This window comes from Harpegnathos saltator, unplaced genomic scaffold (assembly GCF_003227715.2).
Source record: "Harpegnathos saltator strain DR-91 unplaced genomic scaffold, Hsal_v8.6 scaffold63, whole genome shotgun sequence".
NCBI classification, from domain to species: Eukaryota; Metazoa; Arthropoda; class Insecta; order Hymenoptera; family Formicidae; genus Harpegnathos; species Harpegnathos saltator.
Window position 1 is genome coordinate 75,001 of NW_020230460.1, and position 15,969 is coordinate 90,969.

The window sequence follows — 15,969 nt, forward strand, 5'->3', positions numbered from 1 at the left end:
CGTAACAACAACATTATGTGCGTGTGGGTGCTTGTAACAGATTAGCATTGGAACTACCAAGCGGTAAAACGTGACTGACTTGCAGTTTCTTAGAAAAATTCCTTCGAAATCATATAATGATGTATTTCATATTTTTAACGGACTTTGAATAAAAGTAGAAAGAATGTAAACCAAGATTGTTGTCCTTGCGTAACGTATCTTTTCGAAAACGTGTCACTTCGACCGCTTGACATAAATAGCGAGTTTCCGCTCGGTAGAAATAGGTCGCGCTAATTGTCGGTAGTTCTAGTGTTAAATATATAACCATTGAAGAGAACCGATGAAACGAGTTAATGAATACCTGCATCGCGAGTTGCATATTTGGCGATTCCGAGTTGAGTTTAACATTGAGGTAATCAGTGGAGACTAGCGTTGGCAGTCAACGTGCTAATAGTCGTCGTTTGAAGCACGTTTCACGTAATGTGCTCGAATTTGAGTTTGGAGTTTAGACGTGGCTTCCTCGGCGAAGTCGCGATTGCAAATATAACAACGCCACGCGCGCCGTACGACTCAAGCAAAAAAGTCCAATCCAACTCTAAATTCGAATCTCATACGGGGAACAAGTTTCAAATCCTGACTGCTAACACGCGTCTTCGTTGAGTTGAAGAGTCGTGTGAATCGACGCTTTCTGCCACCAGCGCTAATTACTTTCCCTCAGGGATAATTCACAATATCGCACATTTGTCTCGCGATGCGACATGAAGCGAAATGAAAATCGCACGAGGACGCGCTCGCTTATCGCGCGTTCGCAGGGCTACGTGAGCGGCGTTGCTGAAGACACTCGGCGGTGTCCCGGAACACTATTCCTTCAATAATACCCGGAACAAAGAGGCTGCTAAAAGGAGGCGGGATAGCATGATAGAAAAGAGAAAAAGAGCGAAAGAGGAGGAGAGAGAAAGAGAGAGAGAGAGAGAGAGAGAGAGAGAAAGAGAGAGAGGGAGGGAAAAACGACGCACAAAGGCGCAAACAATCGGCGGCGCGCAGCAGCTCGCTCCGTTCGATTATTCGCACGGAGGTTTTATTATGAGAGCGGACTCCCGGCTCGTTCGCATTCGCTCGCGAATGATTCACTCACCCACAAAGGACACGTTCAGCAGATAATTCCTATAGAACGCGCCGCGGTCGTAGTTGGCCATCGGCGCGCACAGGCCTTCGCTGCGACCGCATAGGTCGCGGCGCAGATTGTTGAGCGCCAAGGCGAACGCGTAGACCGCGTCGACGACGAACTGCACCTTCGACTCCTGCTCGTAGCCGCTCGCGGCAGTCAGCCTGAGATTGGACGGGCACACGGTGATACTCTGGTTCGCCGAGTTACCCCGCCAGTAACCTGCTGTGGCTTGCTGTTGGCTGCTACGCTCCATGGCGAACACGTTCTTCTGTAAGGTGCAGCCGAACACCTCCTCCCAATACTCGCCGAACCAAGGGTTCCGCCGGTTGTTTTCGGGAGTAAGCGACGCCATGTATTCGTCGAAGCCGGGGATGTTCTCCGACTGCAGCTCCACGGTGATGGCGCCCTCGGCTTCCTCCTCCAGGCCCTCCACGAGCTTGCCTTGCCGGCCCCAGCCGTCGCTGGCCAGCCACTGGAACGATTGGCTGAGGTTCGAGCGTCGGGCCGCCTCGAGGATGCCGCGAGCGTCCTCCGCCCGGGTGAACAAGACGATCGTGCGGGCGTTCGGTTTCTTGTTTAGCCGTTGGATGATGTCGTCGAATACCTTGTCGTCCGCGGCGCTCGGCACCTTCAGCGCCGCAGCGATGCACACGTTGCGCTCGGTGGCCTCGCGCGTGAACACCTCGATGCCATATTCGCCGTAGCTGCCCTCGGAGTACACCGTCGACACGTACGACCAGTTGGCGCTCTTCACCACGTCCACCAACGCGATCGACTGGAACGTGTCCGGCGGTACCGTCCGCGCGAAGTAGTCGAACCTGAGGAGCGAGCGACGAGAACGTGAAGAGTAGTAGATCAATAGGTGAATCTCATGAGAACCGATTTGTTCAATCACCCTCAGTATGTTGCAGAATTGATGTCAGGGTCTGTGTCATGTGAGGGAATTGACTCCTCGTTTCCGTTGTCTTACGTCCCTATGATGTTATTAAACGTATAATTATTCTTTATCGACTGTGTTACGTTTCTGCTACGTTTTCTCATCGTGTATTTCCCCGAGCCGCCGAGTTGCGGCTTGTCGTATCTCATGGTTGCAGGGATTACCCGCTGAGTACGTAAATGATTATTTATTTGTGTGCTCATGTCGGGACGAGAGAGGCAGCCGGGAACACGAAGCAATTTCGTATAATAATGAGAATGATTTAACGTCGATTCGGGTCGACGTTATTTGCGGTCGATCGGCGGGTGGTTTTCACGAACCTACGATCGCTCGTCCATCGTCGTAGGGGAGAAGGAATGTTCACGGTCGATCGTTATTCGACGGGCGAGCACTTACGGTAAATTGTAACTGTTGCAGGGCGGAAAAATGATTGAAGAGTCGTTCGTTTGGTTAAATTACACGGAAAACGCCTCGGGCCGTTTCGAGCCGTGGAACGGCGCGGAGTCTTCTTCAACTCGAGGAAGTTCAGCTTCACTTAACGATAACAAACGAGGTACCATTTGCGTGTCGTTAAACAAACGACCTCGCTGTGTGTGACTGTTGATCGACCTACACTGAATACGTACGATATATAATTTGTAGCTCTTAAACAACATCCGATTCAGGTCAAGTCGACTTGTGATTCATTAAAAATCATACAGACTGGAGACACATAATAATTTGATAGAATTATAAAAATTTCATTCAAAACATTCATTTAAATATTAAACTATATGAAGCTGTATAAGATGTTCTAATGTACAACATGTATACGAATAATATACACATATACATATAAATATATTAAAAGAGGTGAAGGCATTTTCTAAATTGGAATAAAACAGCCGGTAAATTTTCATCATAAAAGACCCGATCGAGATTGTTCGACATTCATCAAGTTTCATCGAGCGAACGCGGCAAATCTTTCGCAACGCTCCTCGATACTTCCAATTATAAGATCAGCTGTGGTCTATGGAAGATGGTCTACCTGGTCTTGTCGCTAAGCGCCTTCGCGGTGGAAGCCGGCGATATCTGCGGTATGTGGAAGAGCCTCAGCAGGTTCGCCACCTGCAACGACACCGAGCTGTAGGAGCCGCCGATCACCCCGAAGATGGGCCCAGCGCTGGCGGTCCGCTTCACTCTCGGCGTCGACTTGTCCGCGCACTCCAGCACGCTGATGTCTATATTGGAGAGCGAGGCGCGCACGAAGTGCAGACTCTGATTGAGCGCGTACGTCTCGCGGCCGCATGTGTCGAGGATGTGCACGCCCAGCGTGACGCCCGGCAGTATATTGTTCGCGTGATTGATCTGATCAACGGCGAACAGCATCGCCTCGAGACGCTGCATGCCGCGGTGATAAATGCTGGGCCCGCAGGCACTGCTGCCGCCCTTCTCGTGCACCGGGAATAATCCACCCAACACGATGTCACCGGATATCAACACCGCCTCCCGCTCGCTGTGCATCCTCGACTGCACCGGCAATCGCTGCAGCGTGATCAGGAGCAGCAACGGCCAAGGCACACGCTGGTGCATCTTAAGTGGCTGCTGAGAACGCTGCGTGCGTTCTCCTTCGCTCGACACGATCTCTCTCTCTCCCTCTCTCTTTCTCTCTGTCTGAACACGCGACACAAGGACTCTCGATCGTCCTCCTTGTCCCAAGTGTGTCTTCGCCGCGATCGTCGCCTCTTACGTGCGTCGCATATACACCTGGGTGACGGCCCTCGTGTCGTCCTCGCCTACTTCGATGTATAAATCCGCCAGTTCTTCAGCGAATAATTCAGTCCGGTCTACGATCTTGCTATATGTCCGACATGTCGTCTCCTCGAGCGTGTGTTGGTCAGAGTTTCTCGCGACGAGGTTCTCGCGAATGATTGGGAATATCTTTCGACGACATGGGCTCGTGGTTGCGTTGAACAGGGCTGTCCGTCGTTTCGTCGATCTTGTCGATCGCGCGACGCGAATTTTTCCGCGGTGGGCATCCCTTCGAGGTAGAACGAAGAGGCCGAAGAGCTCTTGCGGGAATCGTTACTGATCTGCCGATCGTTTTCGCACCACTCTCGGACGCTTCTCTTCTTTCACTATTTTTTTTTTTCTCTCTCTCTCTCTCTCTCTCTCTCTCCCCCGCTCTCTCTCTCTCTCTCTCTCTCTCTCTCTCTCTCTCTCTCTCTCTCTCTCTTTCTCTTTCCCGTCTCTCCCGTTTTCTCGGATTTTCTCGTGCTGAGAAAACTGTCTTTTTCTGTTCCTTATTTATCGGACGACTGGACGCCAGTCGGAAGAAGATGAGGAATTCCCGAGGGAGACTTCGAAGCGACGATGTGATTACCGAACGTGATTTCTCCGGGCGCTTCTGTTGCTCCAATAAACGAGCCGAGATCGAGACGGTCGGTTATCTCCGACGTTCAAGCTCAGGTTTCGGTGGAATCGTCCGGCGTCGTCATCGGCCTCGGCGTCGGCGTCGGCCTCGACGTCGTCGTGGCCATGCGAGAGCGCGGTCGGTTCTGCTTCGTCCGTCAGATTTCCGATACGTTAAACGGACTTGATTTCACGAGCGAGTTTAACGAGCGCGATTTGCTGGCGCTGGCGATAACTGCGGTAGTGATGTCGGTGACGTTGATGGTGTCGGCGGCGATGATGGTAACGATGCTGGCGACGGTAGTGGTGATGATGATGGCAACTGCGGCCGCGTCCCGCCTTTAAATCCGAAAGCCTGGCATGGCAGAATCTTGCTTCGAATTTCAAAGTGACGACCCAGTTGGACTCAGTAGCTCCACTTCGCTGCCGATCGTCTTCATTTCCCACGCTCCTGGGCCCGAGGTTGAGGCAGCCGCATGGCTCGATCGACGGTCCGCGGGAATCCTGCAAAATTCCGCAAACAGTCGCAAGCGTAGCCTGAGGTTTCGCCTTGATCTGTGTCACGTGCCGTTGTCGTATATACAAGTCTATGCGCCCGGATCTAACGGGCCGTTCGTCACGCGCGGATTCTCCGATCGAAGCCGGTCCACCCCGGTTGAAGTACTGCACGCGCGAAGCTGAAGATTCGAGATCTAACCCACCCCGTATGTGGTATTCCTCTCTCTTTCTCTCTCTCTCTCTCTCTTTTTCTCGAGTCGTTCGACCGAATAAACACCGTCAAAATTAACCCGTTAACCTCGGCATTTCTATTTGACAAACGGCTCATGTGCATATTTTTCCTCTGCTGAATTCCTCTGCGGAAATTCTGCTGAAAACGCAACCCGCGTGCGTGTATGTGTGTGTGCATGTGAGATGAGTCTTCTTTGAGACACTTTACGTCGCTTTCTAACGCGACTCCCTGGCGACCTTTGAAAATCATCAGCTCGATAAATGTTGGACGTCGGGTGTCGAGCGCGGGAGATATCGGGAAGAAATTAATTCCGCCGCTGGGTGGTCGGGGTAGAAGAAGAACGCTTATACCCCGTCAGCACAACGTCGAGATATCGCAGAAACCACGAGCGCTCCTTTTTGCGGCACGCACTTTGTCCGCGCGACTTCGATATTTGCTATCTACTCCATTCCCGGAGCGCCCATCGATCTGTTGTTTTTCAAAGTTTAAGGATTCGCGCGAGGGAAGAGCGATACGCGAAGTCGAAGCGAGCTTTAACCTCCCTCATCTCTGGCGCGAAGACAAATACACGCGCGCTCTCTCGGCCGGGTCGCGCTTATTTATTTATTTATCTATTCGGCGCGCTGCACGAGCGAGCGGAATATTCTCGCTGTAAATCACCCTCGGCCAAGAGTAACGCGGCGTTACGCGGATCAAACTTGCCGGATGCATCATCGCGTTGTCACCACGCGACGTCTGCGATCTCGTGCCTTACACGCGGCTCCTCCCTCCTGCAGGTAAATCACGCATCACGAGGTGCACGACGGCTACGGAGAATTATCGGGCGTATCGCTGTGATCCGCAAGCTAGGATGGGGTAATGTAAATAGACCTTCGTAGATACTGGAAGGATACAGAGCGGACGGAGGAAGAGAAGGAGGAGAAAAAGCACGTCGGCCGCGAGATCTCTCCCATATAACACAAAAGTTGCAGCAATATTGCTGCAACGTTGCTGTAATATTATAATATTGCAACAATGTTGCAACAATGCTGCTGCAACTTTTGTGCTGTATGGGCTCTCTCCCGAAGGAAAATCATCGACGTGATGGAGGCAACTTCCGCGTACGAACGCGCCCGCGCGCGCTACAGGGTGGCGTACGTGTATCGGCTCCGTGTATCCGCTTTTCGGACTAATAATTTTGCGGACAACTTCCGGTCTGTGATTGCCCAGGAAACTGCTAATGCACGTACGCCCTACATACACACACGCACACACACACACGTACACGCACGTACACATGCATTCACACGGCATCGGTCGTTTGGTATTACGGCATATCGGCGAGGCAAGGGCGAGATAGAGAAGAGAGACGAATGGGAGAGGGTGAACGCGCAAGGGCAAGGGCGCGAGTACCCGTATATATACCTCTAAATATGTATAATATATTGTGGACGCGATATCGAAATTGCCTCGATATCCCCGGTAATCGCTCGACTTGACTTGGAAACGCGCAGACGGGAAACGAGGGAGGTCTCTTCCCGCTGCTTCCTCTCCCTTTCGAGGTATAACCGCGTGGAAATAACGTGGGGATAGCGACGCGAGAGGAAAGCGCGCACCCTGAGATTGCTTCCGGCCGCTCGTTCTGTGCACCATCGTCGCTAATCGAGGAGAGCGTCCTTAGCGTCACGTTAGACGAGAGCGATCGGCTATCTCTCTCTCTCTCTCTCTCTCTCTCTCTCTCTCTCTCTCTCTCTCTCTCTCTCTCTCTCTCTCTCTCTCTCTCACAGGACGTCGTAACGAGAACAGAAATCAATGATGACGATTTTCGTGATTTTCCGTCCAGGCTGATCAGCCGAACAGCGCGGATTAATACGACCGACCACCGACATGTCGAACCATGATACGCACTTCACTCCCTTTGACCGTGCAACTTCCCATGCCTGGTACGCTTTTACATATTTAACGAGGTTAATGGAAAAGCGTTCTGCCTGCATTAAAGAAATAAAATTGATAAAAATGTGATAGTTTAATCTCTACTTTATGACCGGCCGAGACTCATAAGTCACGTTATAATTAGCTTTCCATCGGGATTTAATAGAACGTTCCGTCAATATTGGCTCGTCGTGAAAATCAAGTAAACGCGCGAGGGAGAGTATTAGAAGTCATTTAGAAACATTTTCAAGTTTCACCTGCTGAAATGTTTCGCAAGTACAAACTTTTCGATGCATATCAATACATCGTTTCCCCCGGATATAACTTTTTATATTTATATTTATCCTTCCCTATTTATGTCGTGAGTAGATGATAAAGGAAACTTTTATATTCCGCCGAGTAAATGTTAAGAAGAGGGGAGAAAAAGAGATATGTGAGAATATAACGAGGGGGGAGAGAACTCTCTTAACGAAAAGAACAATAGTTTCGAGTGTAACTCCGGCACGTTACAGAACAGATATACGGACTTCCCGGTATAACTCGATTAACATTTCCCGTAATTTAATGGAGTTAACGATTGGTGTTCATACCGATAACTGCCATGTCCCGGTGAAATTCCTCATCCTGGTGAGAACATCGATCCATCCAGAGTCCGGCGATCCTGCGGGAGCCTTGGCAATAGATCTTGAGAGCCTCGCACAGTCGGAGGGTAATTTCCACGACAAATCGACCGAAACGACTCCTCGCGAGCCTGATTCGCTTTTTTAAATCGCCTCGAGTTCTCTCGCGACAGGCGAACCGCGTTCCACCGGATCTCTTTCAATGTTCCTCGCGGATATTTCTAATCGGAACTCGCCTCTGCATAAGCAGCCGTGGCGCGCGTTAATTACTGCCGATCGATTCTCGCAAGGCGAGAAACAACGACAACTCGTTGCCGCGCTGGCCGTTCTCCGTCGACCGATCCTCCGTCGGCGACTTTCCCTCTCTTTTCGCGTTTCGTTCCTCACTTTCGCTGCGTTTCGTCGCCGCTGCTAATCTGTCGTCGCGCGCTTTACGCCTGCCGGGCGATCTCCGTTGCCAATCTTCTGATCAGCCGGATCAGCGGTGAGACACACTGCTCTTATCGTCATTGTCCGTTAATCCTCAGGAATGAGAGGACTATCGTTCGCATCGTAGCGAGACGGGGTTTCGTTTAGCGCGCTCGCTTTTCCCGCTTTCCTGACAGCCGATCTCGTCCAGTAGCACGCGAGGATCGTTTCTCGTGAAGGTGAATCTTCACGAGCAAGACCTAAACTACGTTCTTGTCACGGTATGAGAATTCGCAGATTCGAGAGAGAAAGAAGAAGGGGAGAGACGAAGATGAGAGAGCGAGAGCGAGAGAGAGAGAGAGAGAGAGAGAGAGAGAGAGAGAGAGAGAGAGAAAAGAGGGAGAGGATCGTTTTAAACGGCTCGATGTAACTCGGAGACACCCTACGTGTCGCGCTTTTACCCCGCACTCCCCGCGACGATGATCGACGACTCCGCTGAGGTTAAGTCGACGACAAATCGCAACGAGTTCCAGGGAGAGCTTCCAGGACGAGCTAGTGCCCGTCCTACGTGTGGATGGATCGTCTTCTTCTCTGTGTCCGGACGCGCGCGAGGGACTCGCAGCGACAGCCGACGAGGGTGGTGCACGACAACGATGTCGCGGTTGCCGCCACAGCACGACTGGCCGAAGGGGCCGAACCAACGAGCGGGCTACCAAACCACCCCTTCTCGCGTTCTCCACCCCGTCTCGTGAGCCACCCTTTCTCATCCCTCTCTCGTGTTCGCATTCTCTCTCTCTCTCTCTCTCTCTTTCTTTCTCTCTCTCTCTCTCTCTCTCTCTCTCTCTCTCTCTGTCTCTCTCTCGCTCTCGCTCTCACACTTCTCTCAACCCCGCTTTGCTCCGTTCCATTCTCGGTTCCGCTCGGTTCCACCCGTATCCTCCACTTGGTCTCTCTCTCTCTCTTTCTCTCTCGCTCTCTTACACTCTCGGCCGTTGCCGACAGTGCCGTATCAGTGTGCAATTTTCCGCACGGCGCGAATTTTTCAGCAATTTCCCGGCTCTTAAATGGAGTAGAGCAAAGGGGTCGGCGAATTTTTGCGTGAAATCTCGGAGCTAAAAGGCATGTCTCTCCGGCTGGTTCGCTCGCCGGTTCGCTGGCTCGATTTCTTCCTCTTTCATGAGCCCATGCTCTTTTTCCACTTGTCCGTCTCGCTCGAGTCGTCATCCGGTAGCAGCATAAGAGTCCGCTGGCAAGCGACGCACTCGAGTGTTCCTAGCGTTGTGTCGTGGACGGCAACGTCGTTAAGATTTTCCTTTCACCTCGTGCGGGATCTCTCGCGTTAGGGTACAACCTTCCGTGAAACTCTCAACGTTTGAGACAAGGTGGAATTGCGAGAATTTCGCTGATCCGTTCTACGTCGCGCTCCTGCGCCGGGGAAGTTGGAGTACAAATCGAATCAATTACCGTTCCTTTGTCGCGAAAGCGACCGCAGTAGTCTGCGAGATGCCCGTCGTGTTATCGCGCTGCGAAATGAGAGATTTAATTGTGATGGAACTCTCGCTCGTTGTGTATTTATTTCAGATCCATTACTTACTCGCGTCTCTTCTCGGATCACGGAGACATGAATTATAGAAAAGGTGTAACGTGATCGCTTTCTCGATGTCCTTTTCCGTGTAGATTCCACTCGATTAGCGAAATTACGTCCCACGAGCGAACAAGCGATCTCTCACGGAACGAATTTCGCTTTAATAATAAAGCCAGCAGGATCTCTCTTTCTCTCTCTCTCTCTCTCTCTCTCTCTCTCTCTCTCTCTCTCTCTCGACGGGGGAGACATCCGAAGCGGGAGACCGACATGCACGTCGCATATAGCTGCATGTGTACACGCGAATCCCCGAATCTTTTTTCGAAAGCTCCAAAAAACACCGAAGTCTGTCACAGCTGCCGAGTTTCCGCTCGATTTCATAGTCCCGCTCCCGACGTCACGTCATTGTGTTTCAGATAGGGACGTCATGCTCCCTGCGAAGGCAATAGGGATAAGTCATTTTATTGATCCGGCTTAACATCACGACTACCTGTCTCCGAGTTTTCCGCCTGCGAACAAAATGTATATATATATATACATGCTGCTCTCGTGGCACGGTATCGCAACAAGGCGTGAATACACGGCGACATAACGCGGATAATGAAAATGTCAATAGCAATGGAACGATCCACGCGATAGCGCGCCTTCGTTCGTCATATGCGACGGGATACATGCGGTTAGGATGTTCCTGGTTAAATATTTGGATATACTCGTGCCACGACGACGTTGCTGGCAGCTCCATTCATCCCTTTCGTTTCGCCTTATCGAGTGGAAAGTTCGATTAGAATCGCGCCACGCCAAATACACGGGGTGTCACGCCGACATGCGACCTCAGCATTACCGACATTATGGACATTGTCTGGGTAGATTTGCGGTCGATCCTGAACATTTCGTCAAAACATTTCTACCAAAACATTTCTGCCAATCCCGGGGGAGTCGTTTTGTTCGTTTTTCAACTTTCCGTTTCCAACATCGCGTGACTTTGCGATTAAACTGCGAAATGGAACTTTGTCCTAAGGTCGGTTGAAAGTTAGCCGAGGAATGGAATTTTCACCATGTTGATTCCAAAATCCTTGCTTTTTCGAGCGCTCACTTCTGATTACAAAGTTTGGAGAGCAGAGCCGACTCCAAGCTGTTGAAGAACCTGAAATCAAGATCGCGTTTTTATTCGATTTCAAAATTTGGAAAGACTTCTTTATCGACGTACTGTACGCGGCTATACGATGGTATGTACACACGATCGGTCAATTGAAAATAATCACGGCAAGGCAAGAACGGCAGGTTCTTCGTGACGGCTTAATATTCTTTGCTGCGACATTCATCCTAATTATGGCGCGCCGTCGATATTCTCGCGCGACCCAATTCCGGTTTCGCTTAAAGTATGCATATATGTATCGATGTAAAAACGTGTAGCGGAGAAACGAAATGGTGATGGAAAATTATACGAGCTTCCCAAGAATAGGCACATATACGTGCGGATATTTCACGTGCTCGCTTATACCGAGTGTCCCGTGAATTATGGCGTTAATGTTAATGTGTGGGGTAATTACGGGCGAAGTTAAAATAGCATTTGACAAATTCTCTGACAAATTTGAACTCGGTGCTTCCAAAGTAGAAACGTCCGAGCGTCCGTGGTATTCAAATTACGGAGGATTGAGAAAGAGATGATGGACTTGTCGTGAAGCTTCAGTGAGAGCTACCAGCGGATGACAGAGTTTTCTAATTCACGTCACGTTTTCTAATTAATTCCGCGAGCGAACTTCGCTTCGCTTCGAAATAAATTCTTACCAGTCTAATGATACAAACTACTTATATAGAATTAGTTCGCTCCAGTTTAAAGATCAAGTTACGCAAGGTTGTGTTACGAAGATATGTGATGTCGAAAAATTTGCGGAGAATCATATGATAAATGCGTGACGATTATGCTTCCTCGATGAAAACATCGAGGGAGAATTGATGCTTTGAGTCGTTCGTAGGATCTGTTAAGACACGATCGCGAGTTCTGGAGCACTCGGGAAAAGCGTGCAGGGATTACAATAAAATAGAAAAATTTGATGTATGTGTATGTGTGTATGTGTACACATACATACATACCTATATACATACATACATACATGTATATATACATATATATATATAGAACACGAAGGGAGCGAGCATGCCTGGCGGCGTTTCGTGATGCTGCGACTCCTTCGTCCGCGTTAACTGAAATAGCTTCGCGCTTCGAGCGAAAAGAAGGGAAACGAAGTGAGTTCTTTCTCCGCGCAGCGTTCTCTCTCTTTCTCTCCCTCTCTCTCTCTCTCTCTCTCTCTCTCTCTCTCTCTCTCTCTCTCTCTCTCTCTCTCTCTCTGCTCTGCTCTGCTACCCTCTTTCTCCGTGTCCATTGTTGCGCCGTTCGCATTTGCCATGCCGCGTTCCATTTCCCTCCGTCAATCTTCCTCCGTATAATCCCTCGTAATATGCGCGTGCGATTCCCCTTTCGCGAATTTCTTCGCGAACCTATACCTCGCTAAACGCCAATCAGCAAATTGTTCACGCTAATTGCTAATGCTAATTATGCGAGCTAATGCGCGCATAACGTATATTCTGCTGCATATTCTGGAAAAGCGGGCAATGCAATTTGCATCTTTTGCAAAAACTCCTCGCAACGTTGAATGCGCGTTTCAATGACGAAAGCTAATGAAGCGACGAATGCGAAGTATTGCCAGCTATTTTCCATGCTTAATTGTACATAAAAAACGAGCGCGATATACGGCTCATGTTTCCAGCCGAGTGACAGCCTTTCGCGGTAGCTCTTCGTGATTGCGCGCATCGGATTCGCGGGCGCAAACGTCAATCGTGCGAATTATACTGCGCCGTGGAATACAAAGCGCTCGCGCGCGGTAATCAATGAAGCGAAGCCGGAACTTTTACGGGGCTTATTAGTTATGCTGCGATGAATCGCACATGCCAGCCCTCCGCCGTGCCCGTCATTTCGACGGCGAGATGCGATGTGCGCCTCGTTTTCCTGTCCTCTTTCTCTCGTTTCCACCCTTTTCGCAGTCTTTGCACGTCCCTTCGCTGCGCTACGATTAAAAATCCGCTTCCATCTCCCTCTTTCGCCCCACTCTTTTAGCTGCCCAATGTGAATTTCCTTGTGCTTGAAATGAACCAAGTGCGCAGCAGACGAAAGGAAGCACTCGCACATTCCTCATCCTCCGTGAGATAATTTTACGGAAGGAAGGAAACTGTCGTTGTGCAGTTCACTTTCCTTCGTCATGTTAATGCGTACGAGACCGCAGCTCAATCCGATAGATGACAATCGCTTTGCAACGACGTTCTCCTCTTTGACGTGGATTTATTTCGACGAGTATGAATGTCGTGAATATTCCCTTGATCTGCTTGTATACTTGGCATTTTCAAGGAAAGGAGAGAAAAAGCAGGAAGAGGAGGAAAAGAGGAGAGAATTATGCGGAAGCAATGAGGAAACCTGCAGTTAAGAAGAATCACAAACGTTAGAGCGGATCGATAAAAATATACTCGCGTGTCTGCCTGCATTACAGGCCCCTGAAAAGGCGTAGCGCGTTATCAAAGATAACCCGCAATTATTTATCCGCGCGGAACATTAATTCCTACTCTGGCGATAAATGGCGATAGCACGCGACGCATAATCGATAATTCGGGCAATTTCGCTCTCCTACTTCTCCCTTTCTCTCTTTCCACCTTTCCGCTGCTTGTTATTGATTCTCTATACAGATAGTGGAGAAAATCTTCGTTAGACTCCCGATCTGGTGTTGTTAAAAAATTGCGTTAAAAAAGTAACAAGGGAACAATCCCGATCGCTTTGTAAGTGAGACTTTGTTCACAGCGTTTCCCCATTACTCACGGCTACGTTTCAGAAGCAGCACATAGCACCTGCCGCTCATCGTTAACGGGATCCAACTCAGCTCGGGATGATCTCGGGATCTCGGAGGATTCCGCGATTTTTCGGGCCATGGGCCAGGACGTGTCGTCCCATCGATTGCCGGAAAATAAAGAGGCTGTTAATTAAGCCGTTGACCTATATCGCGTATCATTTTTAATCCGTATTCTCCGGATCGCCGGCCGATCGATATATTGTACGTTAATTATTAACCGCTCCCGATCCGCTATTACTCTGGGGCGTCACTTATTATGCAACAGATCCGTTATAAACGTACGACGGTCGATTCGTTTACCGACACCAACGTATCCGTCGGACACCGAGGATCGGCCTTAAGCCGCACCACCAACATAACCACCAACCTAATTAAGACCCCGGCGATGACCCCGCGCTGGGATCATCGTCTCCGCGATGGGATGAAATTTTTATTCTAAAGAGAGAATCGATGTCCCTCGTTTAACCGCCGCGAGAATGACGGATTCCATGCTAGTTTGCGATGCAAATTTTTCAGCGCAGTTCAATTCCTCCGCTCGATGGCCTTGATTGAAATTGATCAGGTTGTAGACGATTGTATCAAGCGGGGTAAATCTTCTCGCGATTACTGTTATCCTTTTTTATCACGGATACGTGCAGTCGGTGAGTGCGCATGTTGAAAAAAGGGAAAGTTTTCCGTAATGTTCTTTTTCCGCGCAAAAGTACAATTGACAGTGTGGAAGCGACAGAAGTACAATTGATTCCTCACGTCGTGACGAGTCGACGTGGTGCGTTGAAGTAAATAATAATTAATAGCTCAGTTTAATGTCTTACCTTGCGCGATAACATGTACCCACTGACGATCGATTATTTCAAATCCGAGAGGGTTCCCCGATGAAACTAATCGGGCGATCGAACCCCACGCTCGTTAGGGCCAATAACCCTAAGATGGGATACACGATTCGGAAGGCGGGCGTAGACCACATATCCTAAAATAACATGACAAAATGACAAGGGAGTCTGTTTAACAAAAAGATGTGAGAACAAGGGTCAAATAAATAGGACGATCCTCTTATTGATCTACCTAGGAACGTTTCTATAGTAGCGAAGGGAAAACCTGTCACGTGATTACGCGCGCTTTGAATCTCCAATCCTCTCGTTTTCTCCCCCTTCCCCTCCACCCTCTCTCACTCCTCTCTCTCCCGCTGTCTGTCTCTCTGTCATTCGTTTTCCAAAAAAAGCCCGTGTATGTAATAATACTCGTATAAATAGTGCACGGAGCTTTGACTCACCAGGCTTTTCCCGTATTAACCTTGAGATGGAAATAACTCGGCGTCGTTCGCGCGTGTGTCCAATGCTCGCGATAAGATAACCTCGAAATCGTATTCATCATTTATGTTGGTAAAAATAAATTTGATCAGAATGAAAAGGTAATGAATGTAGGTAAATAGAAAGAAAGAGAGAGAGAGAGAGAGAGAGTACCGCGGAAATTTATTGCAAATACAAAAATACAAGAACATCGCGGAAAATACAGTTGCGAACAAACCACTCGAAATAGTATGCGATATTATCGATCTCTTTTATTGAAAATAAAACGTTACGTCAACAAAGTGTCACAAATCTCAGATAATAGTCGCGATATCTAACGCGTATTTATGCCGCAAGTGTATTGCGCTATATAAAAGAGAATTATATGAATTATATAATAAATTATTATTTTCTGTAATATAAAAAAATCAATATTACGTCATGAGATATTTGACGTGTCACAAATGATCATAGAACAAAGATAGATTACCGCTTTTTGTGCTCGTAACAGGTGATTCGCAATCAACCGTTCAAACTTGTTCAAACATGCTCGTAATGCAACCGTTTCAAAATGGCGGTACCGCTTCGAGTATCCTCTAATATACAGAATGTAAATGCGCTGCTGTTCAATGCATTCACAATCGGCGGTCGAATTGTCCCGTGGCACTCGAGCAGCGCGTTTTCTCATTTACTCGGCTGATCTTCCAGCGGACGAGAGAACGGCAAGAATCGAAGCTCGCGTGTCACGAAACCGCTGTGTGAACGCGGATGCAACGGGCAGCACCAACGCAGCCGATCGCGAACGCCTACGGCTACACGATTAACGCATTCGTCCGAGAAATGCCGAAACTTGATGCCGAATGCCGGTGGATGCGCTTGACGGCATTAATGCCGTCAAGCGCATCCACCTCTGCAACCAGCCTGATTCCACCTTTCCGCGGCATCGATGCGTAACGAACGAAATCGTAACGGTCGATTAATCGTAAGCGTGGCGCTTCGCACACCGCCGCTCCGCGCGCCACCGTGGTGGCGCTGCCGGCGACGGTCGGTGATCGCTTTAA

At 49.3% G+C, this 15,969-nt stretch overlaps 2 protein-coding genes and 1 long non-coding RNA gene across 5 annotated transcripts in view; all 3 read right to left on the reverse strand.

Annotated features, from left to right (window-relative positions):
- The window catches only part of mGluR (metabotropic Glutamate Receptor), a 13,085-nt gene extending 8,854 nt beyond the window's left edge, over nucleotides 1-4,231 (reverse strand). For both annotated transcript variants that reach the window (XM_011141801.3, XM_011141800.3), the window contains exons 1-2: nucleotides 3,112-4,231; nucleotides 1,115-1,965 (exon numbers count right to left, since the gene is read on the reverse strand). In XM_011141801.3, coding sequence (XP_011140103.1) covers nucleotides 1,115-1,965; nucleotides 3,112-3,656 — 1,396 coding nt within the window. In that variant the 5' untranslated portion in view covers nucleotides 3,657-4,231. The remainder of the gene's footprint in view (nucleotides 1-1,114; nucleotides 1,966-3,111) is intronic.
- A 54-nt stretch (nucleotides 4,232-4,285) lies between these two features.
- On the reverse strand, nucleotides 4,286-8,939 carry LOC109503905 (uncharacterized). Of its 2 annotated transcripts, none has more exons than XM_025304617.1 (2): nucleotides 8,606-8,939; nucleotides 4,286-4,979 (listed from the first exon to the last, which is right to left on the reverse strand). In XM_025304617.1, the coding sequence occupies exons 1-2, from the start codon at nucleotides 8,909-8,911 to the stop codon at nucleotides 4,650-4,652; spliced, it is 636 nt and encodes a 211-aa protein (XP_025160402.1). In that variant the 5' UTR covers nucleotides 8,912-8,939; the 3' UTR covers nucleotides 4,286-4,649. The 2 variants fall into 2 exon arrangements, with proteins under 2 accessions (XP_025160402.1, XP_019697188.1); XM_019841629.2 differs by having other exon boundaries at nucleotides 7,707-8,932.
- Nucleotides 8,940-9,947: 1,008 nt separating this feature from the next.
- Nucleotides 9,948-15,753, reverse strand: LOC112589851 (uncharacterized). Its single transcript, XR_003113826.1, has 4 exons — nucleotides 15,399-15,753; nucleotides 14,435-14,589; nucleotides 10,437-10,870; nucleotides 9,948-10,160 (listed from the first exon to the last, which is right to left on the reverse strand). It is a non-coding gene; the product is annotated as an uncharacterized LOC112589851 (long non-coding RNA).
- Between the last annotated feature and the right edge of the window lie 216 nt (nucleotides 15,754-15,969).